This window comes from Eptatretus burgeri, chromosome 4 (assembly GCF_056783735.1).
Source record: "Eptatretus burgeri isolate ZD-2024b chromosome 4, Ebu_testis_v1, whole genome shotgun sequence".
Classification (NCBI taxonomy): domain Eukaryota; kingdom Metazoa; phylum Chordata; class Myxini; order Myxiniformes; family Myxinidae; genus Eptatretus; species Eptatretus burgeri.
Genome location: NC_140964.1, coordinates 22,429,731 through 22,450,824, shown reverse-complemented (window position 1 = coordinate 22,450,824; position 21,094 = coordinate 22,429,731). Strand labels below are relative to the sequence as shown.

Sequence of the window (21,094 nt, the reverse complement as noted above, 5' to 3'; positions counted from 1 at the left end):
CGTAGACGTGAGTGTGCATATACTTCTAGGCCTTGGTTTTTCAAACCCCGGGGCGCGACCCCAAGTGGGGTCACCGAGCAAATTTCGTGGGGTCGCGGGTGTCCGCTTGCAGCGAAAAAAATTGTCTATTTTCGATCGGTGTTCGCTTTTACGGGATGTAATATAAACGGTTCGTTCAAAGTATGGGAACCGGCGCAACATGACACTTGGAATGCGATCCAGCCGATGCGCGGGCTCGCTGAAGGGCGGTTCATTTTGGCGGGAAATTAGTGGTTTGATCCACGGCCTCTCAGACTCAGACTCTGACTCTATCATTAATGTCTATTCACGTCTCCACGTACGACTCGAGACCTTATTTGTGATGGCAGCACCGGTCACCAGCAAATCTCGAGAACGTTCTTACCAGGATAAATTTCTGGACCTTGGATTTTACTACATGGTGGATAAAAGTGGGGCACAGAGGCCTCAGTGTGTGATTTGTTTCGAAGTGCTTTCTACGGAGTCTATGAAACAAAATAAGTTGCAGAGGCATTTGACTACAAAGCATGCGCCTTATCAGGATAAGGAAAGAGCGTTCTTTGAGAGGAAACTTCTTGCACTCAAGAATACACGTCTTGACAGAGAGGGTACATGCCATCAGACTAATTCTCGGGCATTAGAGGTCTTGTATCGAGTGTCGCTCCATGTTGCCAAGACTAAAAAGCTTCACTCCATTGCGGAAGAACTCGTCCTGCCATGTGCAAAGGACATGGTATCTCTGATGGTTGGGGAGGAAGCGGCGAATAAACTGGCAGTTATACCCCTCTCTGACAACACCATCCAACACAGAATTGAAGATATGAGTCTGGACGTAAAGGCTCAGGTCGTACAGAAGATCAAGGAATCGCCGTGGCGCGCCATACAGTTGGACGAGTCCTCTGATATCGCATCGTACGCGCAACTCATCGTCTGGATCCGCTTCATCAAGGCTGATAACTTTGTCGATGAGCCTCTGCTCATCAAACCATTGGAGGCCACCACCAAAGGCGAGGACATTTTTGGGAAAGTAGAGCAGTTTTATCGTGACCATGATCTGGACTTCGGAAAGTTGCTCGGTTCTACAACAGACGGCGCACCAGCAATGGTAGGGGTGCGTTCTGGATTCAAGGCTAAATTGCTTGAGGTGGCTCCTCGGACCTCCATGGTACACTGCATGATTCACCGAGAAGCGCTCGCCTCTCGTACTTTGCCAGAAACCTTGCAGAGCGTGCTCTCAGAAGTCGTAAAAATGGTGAATCACATCAAATCGAGCGCCCTCAACACTAGGTTATTCAGGCTATTCTGCCAGGAGATGGACGCCGACCATAATAATTTACTATTCTACACTCAAGTCAGATGGTTATCTCGAGGAAACCTTCTTCTGCGTGTTTACAAGCTCAAATAGGAAGTGAAGGAGTTCCTACGCACACAAGGGAAAACGGCATGGGTAGCGTTGCTTGAGTCGGACTCTTGGCTGTCAGACCTGTGCTATCTCGTTGACATCTTTGAACATCTCAATGTCCTCAACCGCTCCCTCCATGGCAAAGACGCCAACCTCATGATTTTTCACGACAAAATGAGCGGATTTCTGGCGACTCTAAAATTACTGGCAGACAAAGCAGCTGTTAAGCGCTTCAGCCTTCCCCCCCCCCCCCCCGTCTGGTGGAGCATGTAATGACCTGCCAGTACGATGATACTGCGCTCGACAGTCTTTCTGGGGAGATAGCACGTCACCTTCGGTCGCTCATTGAACAGTTCGAGCACTATTTCCCTGAGCTGGATGTGCAGTCCTTTTCTGTGGTCCGGGACCCTTTCACGGCTCCACTGGACTCGATTGCTGATGAAGATGATACAGCACAGGAAGAGCTTGTACAGCTCCAGCGGGATTCAGGAGCGCAGGTTATTGCGCGGATGAATTCGTTGTGAATATTCTGGTGCAAAATGCTGCCATCGTACCCGACCCTGTCACGGCATGCCATGAAGGTTCTCATGCCATATCCTTCATCATACTTTTGTGAGCAGTCGTTCTCCACCATGGTGGTGATAAAAACAAAGTACAGAAATCGCCAAGAAATGGAGCATCATATGATCCTGGCATTGTCATCTACTTCTCCACGAATAGAGAAGTTGGTTTCTGAAAAACAGGCTCATCCTTCTCACTGATATATCAATGTCATTCGGACTAAACTTCTGAAACATTCAACTGTACTATTTGGATACTGTTGGCTGTTCTCTGTTTACTCATCTATGAAAACATGACGATGGTGAATAAAGCAAACAGTAAATGTTCTTGTGTCATATGATATCTTATCTTGTATATTACTAGTGCATGTCCGTAGGTGCAAACAAAACAAAACAAAAAACTTTCAAACCGCATGCCAGAAACAACTACACAGGCCGTTCCTACGCTCTCACGTGCCCGTACGTGCGTGGCTGTACATGCAAAAAAAACTTTCAAGCCGCATGCCAGAAACAACAACCACACAGGCCATTCCTTCGCTCTCGTAAATGACGACTGGATTTGGGCATTGTGTTTAAGAAAGAATACAGTAATCGTCACTATCCGGAAGTGAAGTCCTCACTGTCCAGAAGTTCACATATGGCAGTTACAATTATTCGCAATTTAGTTTTAATGGTCAATTATTCAATTAGCGCCAACGTATTTTGCCTTTTCCCAATGTCATCGCAAGGAAAAAACACAAATAGAAGAGGAAAGAGGAGAAAAAAAGGTGCAAAAAATAATTTACTTCCTGCTTCGGAGCATACCAGCACTCTGATGTTACCCAAATTTATGCACCGTCTAATATGAAAACGATCATAACTTGGGGCATTGTGTTGATCTATAAATGCGCATAAATCGAGAAATTATTAGAATACACGAAGTCATCATTATCCGGAAGCCCGTACATTGTAACCCGTAATGGGGAACTCGGCTGCCCGTAAAAAATAAATAAATAAATAAATATTCAAACCGCGAGCAACAAACAACAACCACACAGGCCGTTTCTTCGCTCTCGCGTGCCCGTACGTGGGTGGCGCGGAAGTTCGCATATCACAGTTACGATGACTCGCAATTTAGGTTTTAATGGCCAATTATTCAATTTGCGCCAACGTATTTTGCCTTTTCGCAATGTCATCGCAAGGAAAAACAAACAGAGAAGAGAAGAGAGAAAAAAAATACTTCCTGGTTCGGAGCATACCAGCACTCTGATGTTACTGAAATTTATGCACCGTCTCATATGAAAACGATCATAACTTGCGGCATTGTGTTTATCTATAAATGCGCAAAAAAATCGAGAAATTATTAGAATACACGAAGTCATAACTCTCCGGAAGTCCGTACGTTGTAACCCGTAATGGGGAACGCGGTTGAGCTTCCCTTCCCCATCGGCCACGCCCACGCAACAATGTGTGTTGTCATTGGTTTGGTAAATAAATGGCCATAACTTGGGAGGCACTTGTCCGATTAATATCAAACCTTGAAAAGGCACATACTCAGGTCCCCAGCAATATACCTGGCAAGTTTCAATTAGATCGGACCAGTGGTTGTCGAGAAACAGCGGTCACAGACACACACACACACACACACACACACACACACACACACACACACACACACACACACACACACACACACACACACACACAAACAGAGATTGCTGGAATTATAGATAGATGAATTGGGTTTTGAATCTTTTGGGTCGCGCGATGTGGAGAGGTTCTGAAATTGGGTCGCCACTAAAAACAGTTTGAAAACCACTGCTCTAGGCTCTCCTGTCAGCTTGTTTTTGTAAGTGATTCCTGATGATGTCATTGATGGAGTTCAACAGTAATCTGTGACAACCATGATCAAGGCTTTTCACTTTTGAAATAGACTTTTGTGAAACTGTATACGATGATAATGAGTTTTCAGAGTTGTAGCTAATCCTTCCTTTCTACTCTTATTGACAACCGAAGCACATGCAACAACGCCGTTTAGTATCTATACATGTTGAGCACATGAAGAGGTTTAAGTGTTGCATGTTGTGTACCCATGTGGATCCGTAACTCACAGTGACTCTATCACTTAATATTCATCTTATGAGTGGACTGGTGAATATGCAAATTGCTATCATTCCTAAACCCCTGAAACAACATGCTTCATTTTTGATGACTTCTCTGGTTTTTCTTCCAACTCATAACTTATCCATCTTGGGACAATACTGCTTTTAGAGTATTTTACCATTCATATTCATAATCTCCATGATCTACTTTTAAAATAATTTCTCCAAATAGTGAAAAAATTTCATCTTTCACAACACATTCTCCATCCCACCTATGTTCACGGTCAAACTTTGGTTCTTGTTTTATCTCGTCATATTGATCCCATATAATAGCTCATATCGATTTTTGTAATACCCACTTTTACTGACCATGCATTAATTTGTCAATCTTTTTTAATTTCCCTTTTGCTGAAACCTTCACATCCATCAACACCACGGACATAACATGGCATTAACTCGATTAACGTGCAACACTTCTGTATGCAGTTATCTGATTCGACTTCTGTCTTCACGCCTTCGTAACAATTTATCTCAATTTATAACCACACACTTTCATATACCATTCATCTATTTGCTCCACTTATCGTAATCAATTCCTTTAAATTGCAGGTTTATTTTTGCATTCTCTCAAAAAGAACATGTTGCAAATTGGAGAGAAAATGTAACAAATCTCAGCCACTTGCCAACTCCTTCACTTTTGAAACAACTATGGTCAATGACGCATTCAGTTGCTGAAACTAGAACGGCATTGTTCGGGGTTCGGGGAACTAGGTTTCAAAGTGTTTTCTATATCACTGAGACCTGCTGATCAAAATGAGCTGGGGTGACCCTTTTGAAAATGTGGGCTAACAAAGCGACTTTTTCAAAATGGCTGCCAGCCTCATATAATACGTATCTTATTTATTGCTAATCATACACAGCTGACACATGCAAGCATGGAAATGGCCGTAAAACGATGATAATGATGATGATGATGATGATGATGATGATGATCGAAAGCGATATACAAGCTTTTGTTATTTCAAACTTGGTCAAAACTTTGTAGTACATATTTGGCGCCATGCAGAGTTATAAAATGTATCCAATTATATTTTGTAATTGATCACGTGACAAAATATAAATATTAAGGCTATTATCGATTTTTTTTTTTTGTCGATGATAATCAATGATAATGAAGGCCATTATTAAAAAAGCTTGAATTTTTTTTTTGGGGGGGGGGGACGATTTGGATGATATATTTTTGGATAATATGATATACTTTTTTGGTTTTAAACGACTAAAAAAGAGCTGATAATAATGGAGGAGTGTATTTTGTCGTAACAAGAATAAATAGTATCTGTTGTAATCTAACTGTAAGTGATATTCAATCAAATGTACATCATAATGGCCATATTTGACAAAAAAAAATTCAGAATCTTTGTTTTTCCAAAAAACAAACGACCAGCAATGTAATCAAAATTTTGTTCAAAGCAAAACAAAACCAAAAGACATAAACTTTAACTTCAATCTTTTAATTCTCTGAGTATTGCATCTCTTAATCGTGCAAGTAATCACTTCCAGATCCGTCACTTTCATCGCTTGTATCAGAGTCTTCATGATTTCCTGGAAATACCGATGAGTGCTTTGTGCATATAATGTTCAGCCCTTCAGGAAGTGCAGCAGATCTACACCGTATAGGCACACATTTCACCTCAACCATTTGCCAAATGTATTGTAGTGCTGACGGTGGAACATCAGGCATCTTAAAGTGGAGCCAAATGTACACTTTATATGCAGCACGTAGAGCTCTAACATGTGACTCTTCATCAGGGGGAAGTGTAAATGTGGATTTTCACTTTATGGTTGACCATTCCATTGCACGTGCTTCACCCAAGATTTTTCTTGTCTTGTCATTGTACACACATTGTATCGTGAACATTCTGAGATCATCAACTGTCCTGTTGGAAACTGGGAGCGTCTGTCCAACAGATGAAAGAAGAGATCTACTGATGTGATTCCACTACTCTATTAAATATGGCCTTCTTTTCATGACCAAAAAAGCTTGAAATAGCATCTGCTCCACTGTTAGTGTGGAAAGGAATGATAACCATCAGCCACTTCTTCTGCACACAGCTTCTTGCAATCGTCGATTGACCCCTGTCTCTCCAATGCCAGTGGCCCATTTATCTTTTGAGGAGGATATGCACATAGCACAACAGCGTCTGTATCCTCTGCATCTATTACAATATCTTCATTGATCGCCGATTTTCTCATTCTTGCATATGCGTGCAATAATATTGTATCGGCTTCAGAATGGTTACATTCATCTTCATTACTGGGACGATGGAGTGATACTGATATATCTTCGCATTTGTCACGGACCGAGTGAATCACTTTCACATTTTCATTTTCAGACAAGGATGAAAAATCTTCTTTCAGAAAGAGTTGTATTCTCCGCTTGTTCCCTTCATTTGCAAACATTTGATTGAATTCCCTTGCTGCAGGAAAGTTTCCATTCCTGCACGAATAGATATTCATTGAACCTCTCAGAAATATTGCATCATTGCTGCCTGATCTGTTTGCGTGCTCGCTTTCTTTGATGTTAACAATGTCATCGTCATAACAATCGTTGGCACATATGATCGTTGTTGCATTCTTGTGTCTCTGACATGGAGAAATGAATATTCTGCGAGACCAATACAACCAGGTGTATCCAGTCTCGTCATTCTTTTCTTTGTCTTCAACAGAGGGGGGAAGACTTTCTCCAAAGGAACCCCACATCAATAGGTGCAAGGCAGTTGCCTTCAACTTGCAGTTCAGTAAAATTAATCTGACGCATTAACTTGGACTTTTCGCTTTTTCGGAGTGTCCCATTTATGTTGAATATTGCAAGGCATTCCTCAGTAACACAGTACTCAACCAGACTTGGCAAGCTGAAGTTTTGTTGCTTCTCTGCGAGGCTAAACTGTCTCACTCATAGCTCTCTATCCATGGCATCACTCTTCATTGCTCTACTTTGGAAAACTTTTGATTTTGGAGGTTTTGCAAAGGAGCCACCTTTCTTTCCTGTATACATGATCGTTGTTGATTTTTTGTTGTTGTTGGAAACATCCCTTCTCTTATGAATGATGTAACAACAGCCTCACCATCGATGATTGCAGTCTCGAAGTCTTCAAGCAATACAGCAGATGCAAGCAAGCCAGATTGGAGATTTTGCTTTGCTGAAATTGAAAGGATCTCAGTCGTACTCGTCAATTTGGCAGTCCACATCTTGGATTGCTTGCGCATCTGTGGACAGACACAATTTTCTATTTTCCTTGTGAAGCTTTGAGACAGTGTCACGCTTATCCGCCATTGCACGGAGTGAGTCTCGTACCACGTTAACATTGTTTGCGTTTTTGAGTTGCGAAAGCAAACCTTTTTTTCTTCTTCAAAAGCCTTTCCAGCCGGCCATCATGTTTGATCCCTTGCTCATCGTGCATTCAATCCACAAGTGCAAGGGAATATCTGAATATGGCTTCTTCGTCATTGACTGTGAGAACAACTGAGATATTAATGCATCGTGCTCTTTTGGTAGTGAAGAGATTTCCAGGAAAAACTCTGTTAACCAACGACTGTACTTGTCATCGTCATAGATGGTAAGCCAGAGGAGCATCAATCAAAGGGAATCTTTGAATGTAGTCCAATCCTTTGTTAGTTGGCTGTTAATATTCATCATGAATGCTCATCCAACATTTTACCATTGGACTCTGATTTGTCTGCCATCTCAAACAGATTTTTCACATATGAAGATAACTCTTCGAAAGACACAAGACACAAGTGCTTCAAATGTTTCAAGTCTGTTGTGTGGAGAGTAATCACTTGGATCCCTCAACATGACAAAGCGATTCTCTGAAAGCAACATTTCTTCTCCGTGACCCCTTTGTACGAGCCATCTTGCTAGAACTTCATACACCAATTTGAAAATATGTTTTCCTCGAATTTAATGTTTACCTATGAGAGCCTGTTCAACTGAACCTTCTGCAATGACACTTCCAGCTATCACACTCGGTTGGAAATACCACACTCTTTTGTACTCCATTGACAGCCGTCATGACCGACATCTGGATGTGAAAGGCTCCAAGAACTGGAATGATGGGTTTGAATTTATCTGGGTTCTCGTACATCAATGGAACAATTAGGGCATATACTGGCTTATCACCAACTACTTGGATGAATGGCATCGACTTCAGCTCGACTGCTGCTGCTGCTGCTGCTTTTTCCCTGACCGTATGAAGGACAGACTTGTGTGGTGGCTTTGGGAAGGTCAGGAAATAAAACTGCTTAGATTTGATTCCACTTGCTTTTACACGAGCACAAAATCCAGCAAACGAACCAACTAGTTGATTTGCCTCTTCATTGTGTGTGCCGTCATCATTTATTCGAGCCAAAGCATGAACAAACAGCCTCTTTCTTTTGTTCCTCGGTATCTGAGGACTCTATCTTCACTTCAGAACGGACTGCAGGCTCTCCTTGCGTTCTGGTCTTGTACGACGTGATTTCATGTTCTGATGCACACAGGTCCTTCATCTCAGACTTGTTTGCTTTAGAATCTCTAATTCTAACCTCTTCTGGCTGTAGAAACATCATGTTGGTACCAAGCAAAGTTATTCCACCAGTTAGATCATCGTCCTTAAAGTCATCCTTATCCACGATTACTGCTGCTGGATTCCCCTGTGCTATTTCATCTCGAAAAACTTTGCTCTTCTCAATTTCATGTTTTGGCCCATGCCTCATGAACATTTAGAACTTCATTCTAATTTATACCAAGACCTAATTTCTCAAGCAAGTCCACTCTCTCCATTTCCTTCTTGTCAAGTCATGCACCGTATCTGACAACTAGGTTGGAAAGATGTTCTCCTCTTTTTGATGAGACCTTCTGGAATATAACTTATGCTGTTCACAAATGGCTTTTCACGGGGTTCACGAAAGTCTTTAACGGTTCGGGATGTAATCCATGTTCCACATTTTCGAATGAGAAGTGCAGTGGGAGTCGACGCTATTCAACGATTAATCTCTGCTTCAACATAGCTCCCTGCAGCTTCAGTGTCGAAAACAATTGTGCTTGTACTCGTCATGAAATCGGTCATGGAATCCGATTTTGTTGCCCAATTCTGAGGAGCATTTCCTCGAGAGTTGTAATTTTCATGACGCGACCATCCAGACCAATTTTTTTCTGGATTTCACTGTGATCTGGTGGCAGCCCTTTCAAAGTTCGAGCTTCCCCATTCTCAAATATAGCTGTTTGAACGTGGTTTGTGAACATGTGTTTCACTTCCTCACGTTGAACATTTTGAATATGAAGCTGCTCAGAAGACAGGTTGCTTGTAGCATAAACAGGTTTCACATCCTTTTTCCAGCAAGATAGGTGATGCCTATTTTCTGCTGCGAATGGGTCAGGAGTAGCATCCATCACTTTCAAAATGTGAGTTCTTATTTTGAGATCTTCAAGATGGATGGTGTGTGATTTGAAACTTGTCCAAGAGTAATTCTTCTGAATGATTTGTGAAAGCGGTCACAGCAGGGATGTTTCGTGTCCTTTGGCAACATACACCAGATGAAAAGATGTTTTTCGTGGAGCTTTCCGACCTGGCTGCAGGTAGACAATGTTGTGACTTCTTAACATGATAATTCCATGGGAACTTCAGCCTGACTGGATTTTAATGTCATCCTTCTCTTTTCAATTTATAGCCTGTTGCAGTTTGCGAGAATTAACATTATTCACTTTGCAAGTTTTTATGAATTATATACTTATTTCAATTGAATTATATACTTAAACACTCTAAAACACAAATCAACTTTTTTTTCCATCCATTCATTGGGACCATACTCTGTGCAGAGCGTTGATGCTGCCGAAGCAGTATCCTTGGCTAGTGGTTACAATCCTGGATGGGTCACCAGTCCGACACAGGATACCAGCAAGCTGGTACTCATTTGGCCGACCTTGGAAGGATGACAGGCTGAGTCAACCCCACCTGGAATTAATTCAACAGCGAAGCGGGATTTGAACTCAGGACCCGAGGATACATAGTCCGTGGGCATAAGCTGCGGCTGTATGGACATGTGCCTCGTTTTCCTGACGCTGATCCTGCTCACCGGATTCTCTCAGCGAGGGAACCTCGTGAGTGGAGGAAGCCAGCGGGCCGAACACGTGCATCGTGGTTGCAGCAGGTTGATCAGCATCTCAGAGAGATGGGGATGGGCCAGGAATCTGCCTGGGGGATGGCCAGACGGAGGCCCCTGGAGTTCCGGCGGAAAGTGGATGCAGCGATGTGCTCCTCTGGCACATGCTCCCATACCTGACCTGACCCTGACCCTAGGATCCCAAGCCCCCTCTCAAGCTATTAAGCCAACACCAGGCAGAAGCCCAATCTACAGTGTCGTAAACTTTGCCAAACCTATCCAAACCCTTCCATTTCACCGTGAGCTCCTGTAGTTTAGACCATAACTGAGCTAAATAGTTTGGATCCTTTCATTGCAGCCCTTTCCACAAAGAACGCAACTTCCGCTTTCATCATCCGATATGTTGTGCAGATCTTCAAGCTTTCTCTTCTTTGCAAGAATCAATGGTTTTGACATGACATAATCATGACCACCTCGTTTAATACCTGATGTTGTCATTGATGCTTCAATGGAAAAAAAAAAAAACATGGACAAATAAATCTTGTGTTGGTACAAAGTCATGGACAACGAGTAGAGTCATTTATGAAGGATTTGTGACGAATGTTCAGGAAACCATTTAAAAATGATAAATGTATCTTATTTCCAAATCATCCCCATAAAATCGATTTTAGCATTGATATATTTATTATGTTGGGCACATCTTATTACTCTGCATGGTACCAAATGTCTATTCCTAACTTTATACCAAGTTTAAAACAACAAAAGCTTGTATATCACTTTGGATGATTGGCACTAAGCAAGATATTGTGTGATGCGGGTAGCCATTTTGAAGAAGGCACTTTGTTGGCCACAGCCACATTTTCAAAAGGGTCACCCCAGCTCATTTTGATCAGCAGGTCTCAGTGGTCGAGAAAACACTTTGAAACCTAGTTCCCTAAACATTCGTCACAAATCCTTCATAATTGACTCTATTTGTGCTTCTCACAATTTTGGTGATTATGGATTCTTTTCAACTGCAAACTGTTTTGTGATAGCCCTAGTTTGATATGTGTGCTTTTTTAGCATTAAAGGTGCTTTATAAGAAAGTTAAGGGGAAGAATAAGGATGGAATAGGAACAATAAAGAGCATTGTAAATCATGGCCAGAGATAGTGATCTGTCACACTTTTGGATCTGTGAAGTCAGCGAATCGATTATTCCCAATGGAGCACCCAATCAATGTCTCTGTGAAGTACATCTGTTGCCCTTATCTGTAGTTTCTTCTCAAGCACTCCCCCCCCCCCCAACCCACCTGCTGTGCACACCTATAACCATTGCTGGGAAAATCCTGCCTGAAGAGAGATTGCCCCGACATCAGTCACTTTTTTGCATCGGAAGTGACTTGAAAGCCCACTGGGATAGGATTTTTGTTTTTTCTCCCCACAACAAAAGGCTCTTTGTTCATCAACTATTCATGTCTTAACCTGGTGTTGTATTGTTTTATTCGCTCTCATTGCCAAGCTCGAATGCAGTTTTACTGATTTTATAGTTTTGAATATGAGGATTAAATCCACCTGGAAATACGAAAGCTGCAGGATATGTGCTGCAAGACTTGTTGAAAGGAAAATTATAGTGGTCGTAATTATAGCTGCACCCACCTTGGGTAAAATATATTTTTATGCTTCATGTTATGTGCAAAACTTATACCATGACCATCCAGCCGGTGCTTCAACCCACCTCCAAAAATGCCATATTTTGGAACTCAGAAGTCATTACTCGTGCATGATAAAACATACTATTGTCCTATAACTCCGAGCTGATAGAAAAAAAGTTTAGAGTTCTTGATATTTTGAACAATTTATCTCACTTGTTCTGCTTTTCCTTTACGCAGGTGAAAAGAGACATAAAACGGGAAACAGCGCTGCCATTCTTTTATACACCTTACCAGTAAGTCGAAAACAAATATGGACTTCAAACAATGAACATTGTGTTATCGATCGAGTCATGATGGCAAAAATTACAGCGATTGAAATATGATTGCTTGCACAGTTTAAAATGAAGTTTTCATCATAATCTATCTGGCTACTTAATACTTGAGTCAAGTTAACTTGACAGTTTGGGTTGGTCTGTATTTTGGCACCAACCAGTTCTATTCTATCCGGTGAAGTTGAAATTGAAAATTATTTTTATTTGTCCACCAGGCCTCTACATGACGGAAAACTGCTGCAATTGATTGTTGCTGCCAAAAAAAGCTTTGAGAAGTCTCGCTATGATGATGTTGTAAGTGTTTCATTTGTTTTGGTGTTTGAAATACCGATTTAATTGACAATGACATGAAGCATTTTTTCTTGTTTGTTTGTTTTTTTAGAATAATCACTGACATCATTGTGACGGTCAGAGAAAAGGGACCCATGGGTGTCACATTCGACACATAAGGGATTGCTTCGTTACATATGTCATTAGTAATTGTGCTTAGTCAGGAACCTTCCCCTCATATCAGGGATGGGGGAAAATGCATTGTGTGTGTTAGCAGGTTATATCGATGTTGTGATTCTCCACTTTTTGGAGATTCCCCCATCCATCCATCGATCCATTTGAATGCTTTCTCTCATCCTTCTTCCCCTTACACCTTTTCACAATGCAAACCATTCACACATTACATGACACTGACACCACAATCATGCTAGTGTGGCCATTACCCCTGATTGCAAGTCATATCACAAGGTAATTCCTGCACTGGGTGCGTAATCTATAACGTGCCATGGTGTAACCAACAACATGGAGACTGCTCTCTCAAGGCGTGGTGCAGTTGCTGGACCGACCCTCCAAGCTATGGCTGTGTGCACCAATAGGGACGTGACACGCAATGGTCGAAGAGTGTGTAGTGACCCTTGCTCTGTGAAGCCCCGCCTCACCTGGGGTCAGAGTGCTTCCATGACCTTTGCTCCCCTAGGGGCCCTGCCCCAGCTCGGACTGATAAAAGCCAGGGCACAACAGAGCTAAGCGCTGACTCACCCGCCAAGGACTTGGGTGTGGAATGCAACTGCCTGCCTTCTTGTTCGAGCTGAACTTGTACCAAGACTACCAGCCTGCCATTTGAGCTGAGGGACAGGGAGAGACAAGTCATGCTGGGGTGAGCCTCTGCGAGTGGATGGCGACACTAGGCTCTTGGTATGGAGCAGCTCCATACTAATTTACATGATCTGCCTTTCTGTCTCTAAACCCCCTAATTTGTCAAATTGAGGCACACAAAGAGTGCCTAAGAGAACTATCAATGATTGACCTCTGTCCCAGCTGGGTGAGGTACTGATATGCATCTCATACCCTTTCCTCTAGAGCTCACATTGCATATGCTGCACCTCTCCTGACACTTCACCGACACACGCACCGTATTCCTTTCCTCCCGTTCCTTCCCTTCGGACCAACACAAGCCCGTCTACTTGCTTAGGGTGACCATGGGGCTGAACCAATGCCTCAATATATATCTCTCTCCTTTCTCTCCTCTCTCCTCTCTCTCCTCTCTCTCCTCTCTCTCCTCTCTCTCCTCTCTCTCTCCTCTCTCTCCTCTCTCTCCTCTCTCTCCTCTCTCTCCTCTCTCTCCCCTCTCCCCTCTCTCCTCTCACCTCTGCCCTCTCCCCTCTCCCCTCTCCCCCTCCCCTCCCCCTCTCCCCTCTCTCCTCTCTCCTCTCTCCTCTCTTTTTCTCTCTACTTCTCCCAGAGTGTGTGAGGCATGCCTGTCCTGTCTTTAGATAAGCAAGATTGTGCAAAGGGATCGTTCTGTGCTCGGGTTAAGACTATTCTTGTGCCTCTGCATTCTTCTAAATACTTGCCTTGTGGATTATGCCTATAAATACATGCCTTTACCCTTTGGCAAACTGTTTCAAACCATCTCGATTGTCTTTTTCCTTCATTGGTTCGACATAGCATATGTAATAAATTGACATGAAGTTGTGCCCCATTAATTTGCTGTGCTAGAATAGCCAATGCCTCACCTACGGTTTTGCTCAGCCGCACGACGTAATAAGTACATGAGGTGGGACGTTAAGAGTGCAGTTCCCCAGTTGAGATAACTAGGTCACCAGATAAGGTAATGTGACACTAAGCACGAAGGACCCTGCTAGATCTAGGTACCCCAACCAGCGTCTATGGTTGCTCAGCAACCCAACGAGCCGTGGAGTTATCCATGGCTTGTCGGCTTCAGGGTCGGAAGTGAGTAGCAGGTCCGAGCAAACCTCTCATGAACCCCGTGTAGCACCCCGGAACCCGTAACAATATATGATCCTCCTACTATGAATTTGCAATTGGTCATTGGCTTTGACGCCAATACAAATTTTTATTACAGACTCAGCATCAAAAAGCTACATACAGTATATCAAACAAACAGTTTCAAATGGAGCACCTCGCTGCCATGAGAGCATTCAATTGCATTGCATCAGATGTGCCAATAAATGCAGATTGTTACTCCCAGTTTTTTCGGCTTGATGACAAGACACCGTTTGCATTTTTGCCGTCTCCATCCCTACCCCATTTAGAATTCCGTGCAGGCATGGGCAACTTGCTAGTTTTGTGAATTAGCATTACTGCCATGATTGGCATTCCACCAAATGTGAGAGAGGTGAAGTTTGGAACTATTTGCTGTGGCACTTACAAGTGTGTTCTTAGACAATTTATTGTTTCTCCCAGAATTGATTGTAATTTCAAAGCAAACGTGTCTTTATTAACTAAGGAGTCCAAGCCCCTCCTGATCATTCAACTGTTAAAGCAGCAAAGTGGATTTTGATTTTTCTGCATGATTAAAGAAGCGGAAGATATCCGAAATGTCAAACGATTTTTGAAGGATTTTGTTTTGGCACAGCCAGGAAACTGATCTACTAATGTGAGACATGCTTTAGATGCTGTCAAGTACAACTTGCTTTGCTGAATGGAGCACCACTCACTCAAAATCTGCCGCAAATATCACCCAACGTTGTGTGCAGGTACGGATTAGCGAAGAGCTCGTGAAACTTTCCCTGGGTGGTCTTCGTTACTACCATACGTATGACCGGGCGTTTATTGGTACAAGCGTGGTTTTCGGATTTGTTGGCTGGATGGTGTACATCGCCACACTCATACTGCGTCCCAATGTCCATCAACCAAGTTGGCTGAAAACTCGACTACGCCTGGTGAGTTCTTCCTGAAAGCATTCATTCCTGTTGCTTGTCGGTATTTCTCTGAAATAATCAAACAACTTGTTCACCATGCGTCTCCTCATCATGTCTTCCCTATCGCTCTGTATATACTTCGATCGTCTCTTACAAGAGAGGTCACTGCACCCATCTGGATGATTTGTGTTGAATAGATTCTGTTAAATAATATGGTCTCATGCCTGTTCATGTTGGAGTCAGGAAGAAACCAAATTTATTTTGTTCTCTTTGTTCTCTTTATCTAACAGGAAGCTGATATATCCGTTCCCACAAAGTCGCGTGTCATGCAAAAAAGTAGTGTAAATTGAAAACGTTTTCCCCATTGGCCTAATGTTAAAAACTGAGCAGTAATTTTCGGTCATCCCGAGCGAACTAAAGTGAATACTAAAAACATACAAACTACTTAAATTCTCACAGACCATGAAGTGTATTTGTATGAATACGTCATTACTGATAATAGCAACTAAATAAGTAAATGGAGAACATCAATTAACATTTATTTTAATAAACTAGTCCACCCACTCGGTGTGGGACCGGCAGGAAGGGTCATGTTATTATCCTCTCTAGGGTATATATAGATGACAGTAGATATAGGCTCGGGCCTCAAGAACGTCGGGGGTGGAGGGGGTGGGGGGGTGTTCAATTACCAGGTTTCTTGTAGAGCGCTCACCAAGTGCCTTAAGCATTCAAGCAAGCACTTCTTTCAAAACCATTGATAAGAAATGGCTGGCTTAGCAAGCGCAAGCAAGCTGCTTGGTAACTGTTTAATGTTAAACAGCAGTAGCGACTGTTTCAAAAGGTAGTCATACATGTTTGTGGTTTATAATGTTTTTGCGGTGCCCCCACGAAACACCGTGATAAGCGATTTATAAACGTCAACGCAGCGTATTACTGCATGTAAATGGATACTGTACTCAGCAAAATGAGCGGTGTGCAATGCATGTCGATGCCTGAGAGGTTTGCGTGACAATTGGTGAGATTACTGAGCAGTGAGGTAGAGCTTGTTGCCTCTTCGTCTGATATATCTGGCTGGATTCATGCATGGAGAGAGAGAGAGTGAGATATATATATATATATATATATATATATATATATATATATATATATATATATATATATATATATATATATATATATATATATACTAGAGAGATTGGAGAGATAGGAAGGAACAAAATCCTGGATTGGAGCGGAGGATTGTGGATTTGGATCATGTAAATGCCATCGAAAACCAAACCAAGACGAGGCATGACAACAAATCCCACAAAAACAGTCATTGTACCTCCATGCCCATGACAGTATGCAACATAAAGATCAACACGTGCTGATTCTGTTGGCTGGTTCTCGAGCCACAAAATGAAAAGTTTTTCCATCTCGGTGATCACACTGCTCCTTTTCTTGGTAATTACCTTCGACTTCATCAGGGCAGATCCCGTTACATGTTCAAGAATTCTCACCTTGTGCTCAAGTATTGTAGCTATTGTACACCAGTTAAGTAAAAGGATAGCGAACGTCTGATTTGCAGATGAGTTTCCCCTCTCTCAGACTGTTCTACAATGTCCAATTGCATTTCCAACGTCAGGGTCTGACATTTCTTCGATGCACGAGCATCACATGCTCATATTTATGGTGTCTTACGCTTCTCTGACATCCAGAGGGTCACATAAACGTGAGCAGAAGAGGTTACGGTGAAGTTTATTTATAGAGAGAAGTTTAAAAAAATTGTTGGCCCCATTAAAAATTTTTAATACGAAAATGATGATGCATTCACCAAAAACAAGTGTAAGTTCTTTAAAGAGTGTTAATGTGAAAAAGCGTTGGTCGAATGAGCGTATAAAGAGGACTCCCTATGTATGTGTATATACACTGGATATATATATATATATATATATATATATATATATATATATATATATATATATATATATACACACACTTGTATAAAAGGACAGGCGCCATCAGAATCATTCGAGGAAGGTTCGGGAGTGAGAGTTTGAGGTGTTTGCAACATCTTCGATACCTGGCGGGGCTGACGGATCCACGGTTCCCAGTCGCTTAGGAGGGTGAGGAGGGGAGGAAAACTGAGTGTCCAAGGTGCGTGGTTGGAGTAGGTACGATGAGGTGTGCGATGATTGGTGGTGTAATGCGGAGAGGAAGGTGTAAAGATGTGAGTCAGAAAGTTTTGGAAACAAAGGAAAGAACATGTGAGAGGATAGACAACATGAATGTAAAAAGTCTGTATGTGTAATGGCTAATGGGCTAAACTGCACTCTGTTTGGCGCCTGGCTCTCCAGTCCATTCCATTCCACCACTCTTGACCCCAAGAACAAGAGGAAAGGGCAGGCCAGATAAGAGAGAGCGAACCAGAGACCAGAGCCCTCTTTTATAATCCCACAGCAGCGGCAGAGTTTGGGAGGTGGAACAGGTGGGCTATGGGCGTTTCCCTGTGCCCCCATTGCTTACCTTACCATGGCTTTGGCCCCACGCAGGTGAGGATCTAGCACCATAAATGGCTTCATTTGCTCCGAACTCGGTCAAACGTAGGAGCTCTGAGAATAACATGGGGCGAGGTACTTGATCGGCACCCAACCATGAGCGCACCTCCTTGTTCCAATAGGCAGTTGTGGTTGTTAGTGCTGAATGTGGTTGTGCACCTTGAACCAAAAGGGCTACCACAGCATTTTGCAACGCCATTCAATACCCTCTGAGCTACGCCTAGTTGGTCAGGGGGTTCATCCTACAGCAAGATAACGACCCAAAACATACCTCCAGGCTATGTCAAAACTACCTTAGAAGAAAAGAACAAGACGGTAGGCTTCAAATCATGGCATGGCCAACACAGTCTCCAGACTTAAACCCCATCGAGCTGGTTTGGGATGAACTGGACAGAAGGGTGAAAGCAAAGCAACCTAAAAGTGCAACACATTTGTGGGAACTTTCTGAACAATATTTGATTTCCATTGTAGAAATGATGCCACGAGTATGTTCGGCTGTTATATCTGAAAAAGGTGGCTACTTTGATGAGTCAAAAGTTTAGATTAAATTTTCTTCAACAAAACGATTCCATTATTTCTTTTTAAACTGCAATTGTTTATTTGTTCTGTGCTTTAATTTCAGAGTACATTGAAACATTAAACTGCTTAAATTTCAGTAAAAACTAATAATGGGGGTGTTCTAAAACTTCTGACAGGTAGTGTATGTATGGAGAAGGAGTGACCATAGCCTTGCTTGCTTAAAGTAAATAGGTATATCGACTCAGTGATAAGACTCGTTATTTCTTTAAATTATCAGATTTCACTGGAGATTTCGACACTTATTTCGTCAATGATATCCGAACCTCAAAGCCAGAATCATATTTCAATGATATTCTTTAGTCCATGAGAGTAGATCATGGAAAATCATGTCATATCATGCATGACATCGCTCCAAGCTCCTAATTTGAAAACTATAGTACTTACAAAAGCGATATATACAGCGCTTCATAACTATGATGAACAGACATTCATTAATATGAGTGAGTAGAGTGGAAAAAAAAACTTTATCATTGATAAATCGTTGTGGCCTGTTCCAAGTTGACACATAGTTGAGCAGGCCAAAAAGCATGGCAGCTTCAGACCCCAGTGAGGTTACCCAGGGTACGCCTAAAAGACCCTATAGAGAGCGGTCATGGAGGATGCTCCTGATAAAGAATACAATTAAATAAGGCCGTTAATTATCTTTAAAAGAGGTGTTTTAATGAGCCAAACACCCAATTTTCACTCTTGCACTTCCTTGGAGTTTTCTTCGTGTGCATGCAAAGTTTCAGGCTGCTAGGTTTTATGGTTTTGGAGTTGTGCAGGGGACACGCACACGTGCGCACACATCCACACACATGCTTACACCTACTGACACACACACACACACACACACACACACACACACACACACACACACACACACACACACACACACACACACACTGCCATTTATTAGCATAGATGACACACACACACACACACACACACACACACACACACACACACACACACACGCTATTGGAGGTAGATACTTTGAGACTTGGTAGGTCCGTTCCATCTCCTGAAACGCACCCACTTGTGGAGATAGCAGCCATAAACTTGCATGAATACACACATACATGCATACATATATACATACACACACACACACACACACACGTATATGTACGTGCATTCTGAGGTGGATACTTTGAGACCTGAGAGGGCTCCACTCCACCTTCTGAAACCCACATATGGAGATAACAACCCTCGACACACACACACACACACACACACACACACACACACACACACACACACACACACACACACACACACACACACACACACGATAAAACTAACCAAATCGAAACAGATGTCTCAGTGTCATTTATAGACAGAACCATTGTCAAAAGAAAGATGTAGGGATGGTTTCACATGATAATTTCAGAGAATGTCATCATTACTTCGCACACTGTGGACTTCTTTGTGTTGGATTTTGTAGCAATCATGCATCTTGTCAAGACAAACAGCTGTAAGGGAAACCTATCCATTTTAAGTGAAGGAATTTGCCTGTGTAATGTAAAAGTGATCTGCTCCTTAAAACTAAAGCAGAAATTCTGTTGAAAATCAATGCGAAGGCAATTTGCCCATCGCGAATGTAAAATGAATCAACGGAGCATTTTGCAACATTGATGATTCGTTGATACGTGTAGATGCTGCACCCAGCTGTACGTTTGCACCATTTCTGGAGGGTCAGTTATGCTGCTGATGCACTGCCCCAGATACATTGGAGAATGTATGTAGAATTAATCCATGGTACTGGCACACAATTGCTGCCTTTCATGTTTAGTACTTTGGGATATTTAAAGTACACAAGCTAACGCAAAGCATTATGGACAGGTTTGTTATCTTCTCCGAAGGATGGTGTACTCATTGATACAATGCCATGCCTGCAATGTTACAATTATAGTTGTACCTTTGCAAGCATGTATGATACAAAATAAGATAATTGATTAGTATTTTCTGCATTGATGATATTTGACAGTGCTATGATTTTCAGACAGCTGTGAACTCAGTCAGCCTCGCTGGCATGTCTGTGGCTGCAACGCTAGTCGTTTCAACACTGCTTGCCCTGAAATCCTCACCATTCAGCCATTATGCCTACTGCTTCCTACCGATTGCTTCCTGGGCGGCAGCTGTTCGACGGTCAGTACCTAAGATCTCTTGGATAGATTCAGAAGTATAGTGAGCCTCAGATGTCAGCCTTGTATTTTTTTTTTCTTACAAATTCCAATAATTCATTCTTATGTACAGAAATCTAGGCTCATGGACGAGCTAAATGGCAGAGGGCATCAAGTTTACAAACTGTCGTGAGGCTGCGGATGCAAGGGCTGAGAGCACACCGTGCAGATGGCAAGGTCTGGTTCCACTCAGCGAGGTGGGCAAGACAGCGAGCACGTGACTCATGTCCTCAGTCTTCAGTGCGGCGATTGGGGGCAGATCAGGGCAGGGCGAGATGGGCGGGAGGAAAAGGAGAGATGAAGGGTGATTACAAATCGGTTGGAACAGGATTCCGAAACATTCTGTCCTTTCGTCATTTACGTTTCTAGCTATTTGGTCTGTATCTGATTCATTTTGCTCAAGGTTCCTGTAATTTGATTAATTCTTCCATTTTAACACTTTATTTATAGGATGTATGGATGATGTAAAAGGAATTTGTTTTTAAAGTTTTT

The 21,094-nt window shown here is 42.4% G+C and overlaps 1 protein-coding gene across 5 annotated transcripts in view; it reads left to right on the top strand.

The window, feature by feature from the left end:
- The window catches only part of PIGN (phosphatidylinositol glycan anchor biosynthesis class N), a 138,475-nt gene that overhangs the window by 68,938 nt on the left and 48,443 nt on the right, over positions 1 to 21,094 (top strand). For all 5 annotated transcript variants that reach the window (XM_085877149.1, XM_085877150.1, XM_085877151.1 and 2 more), the window contains 4 exons: positions 12,072 to 12,127; positions 12,382 to 12,460; positions 15,157 to 15,342; positions 20,422 to 20,567. In XM_085877149.1, coding sequence (XP_085733275.1) covers positions 12,072 to 12,127; positions 12,382 to 12,460; positions 15,157 to 15,342; positions 20,422 to 20,567 — 467 coding nt within the window. The remainder of the gene's footprint in view (positions 1 to 12,071; positions 12,128 to 12,381; positions 12,461 to 15,156; positions 15,343 to 20,421; positions 20,568 to 21,094) is intronic.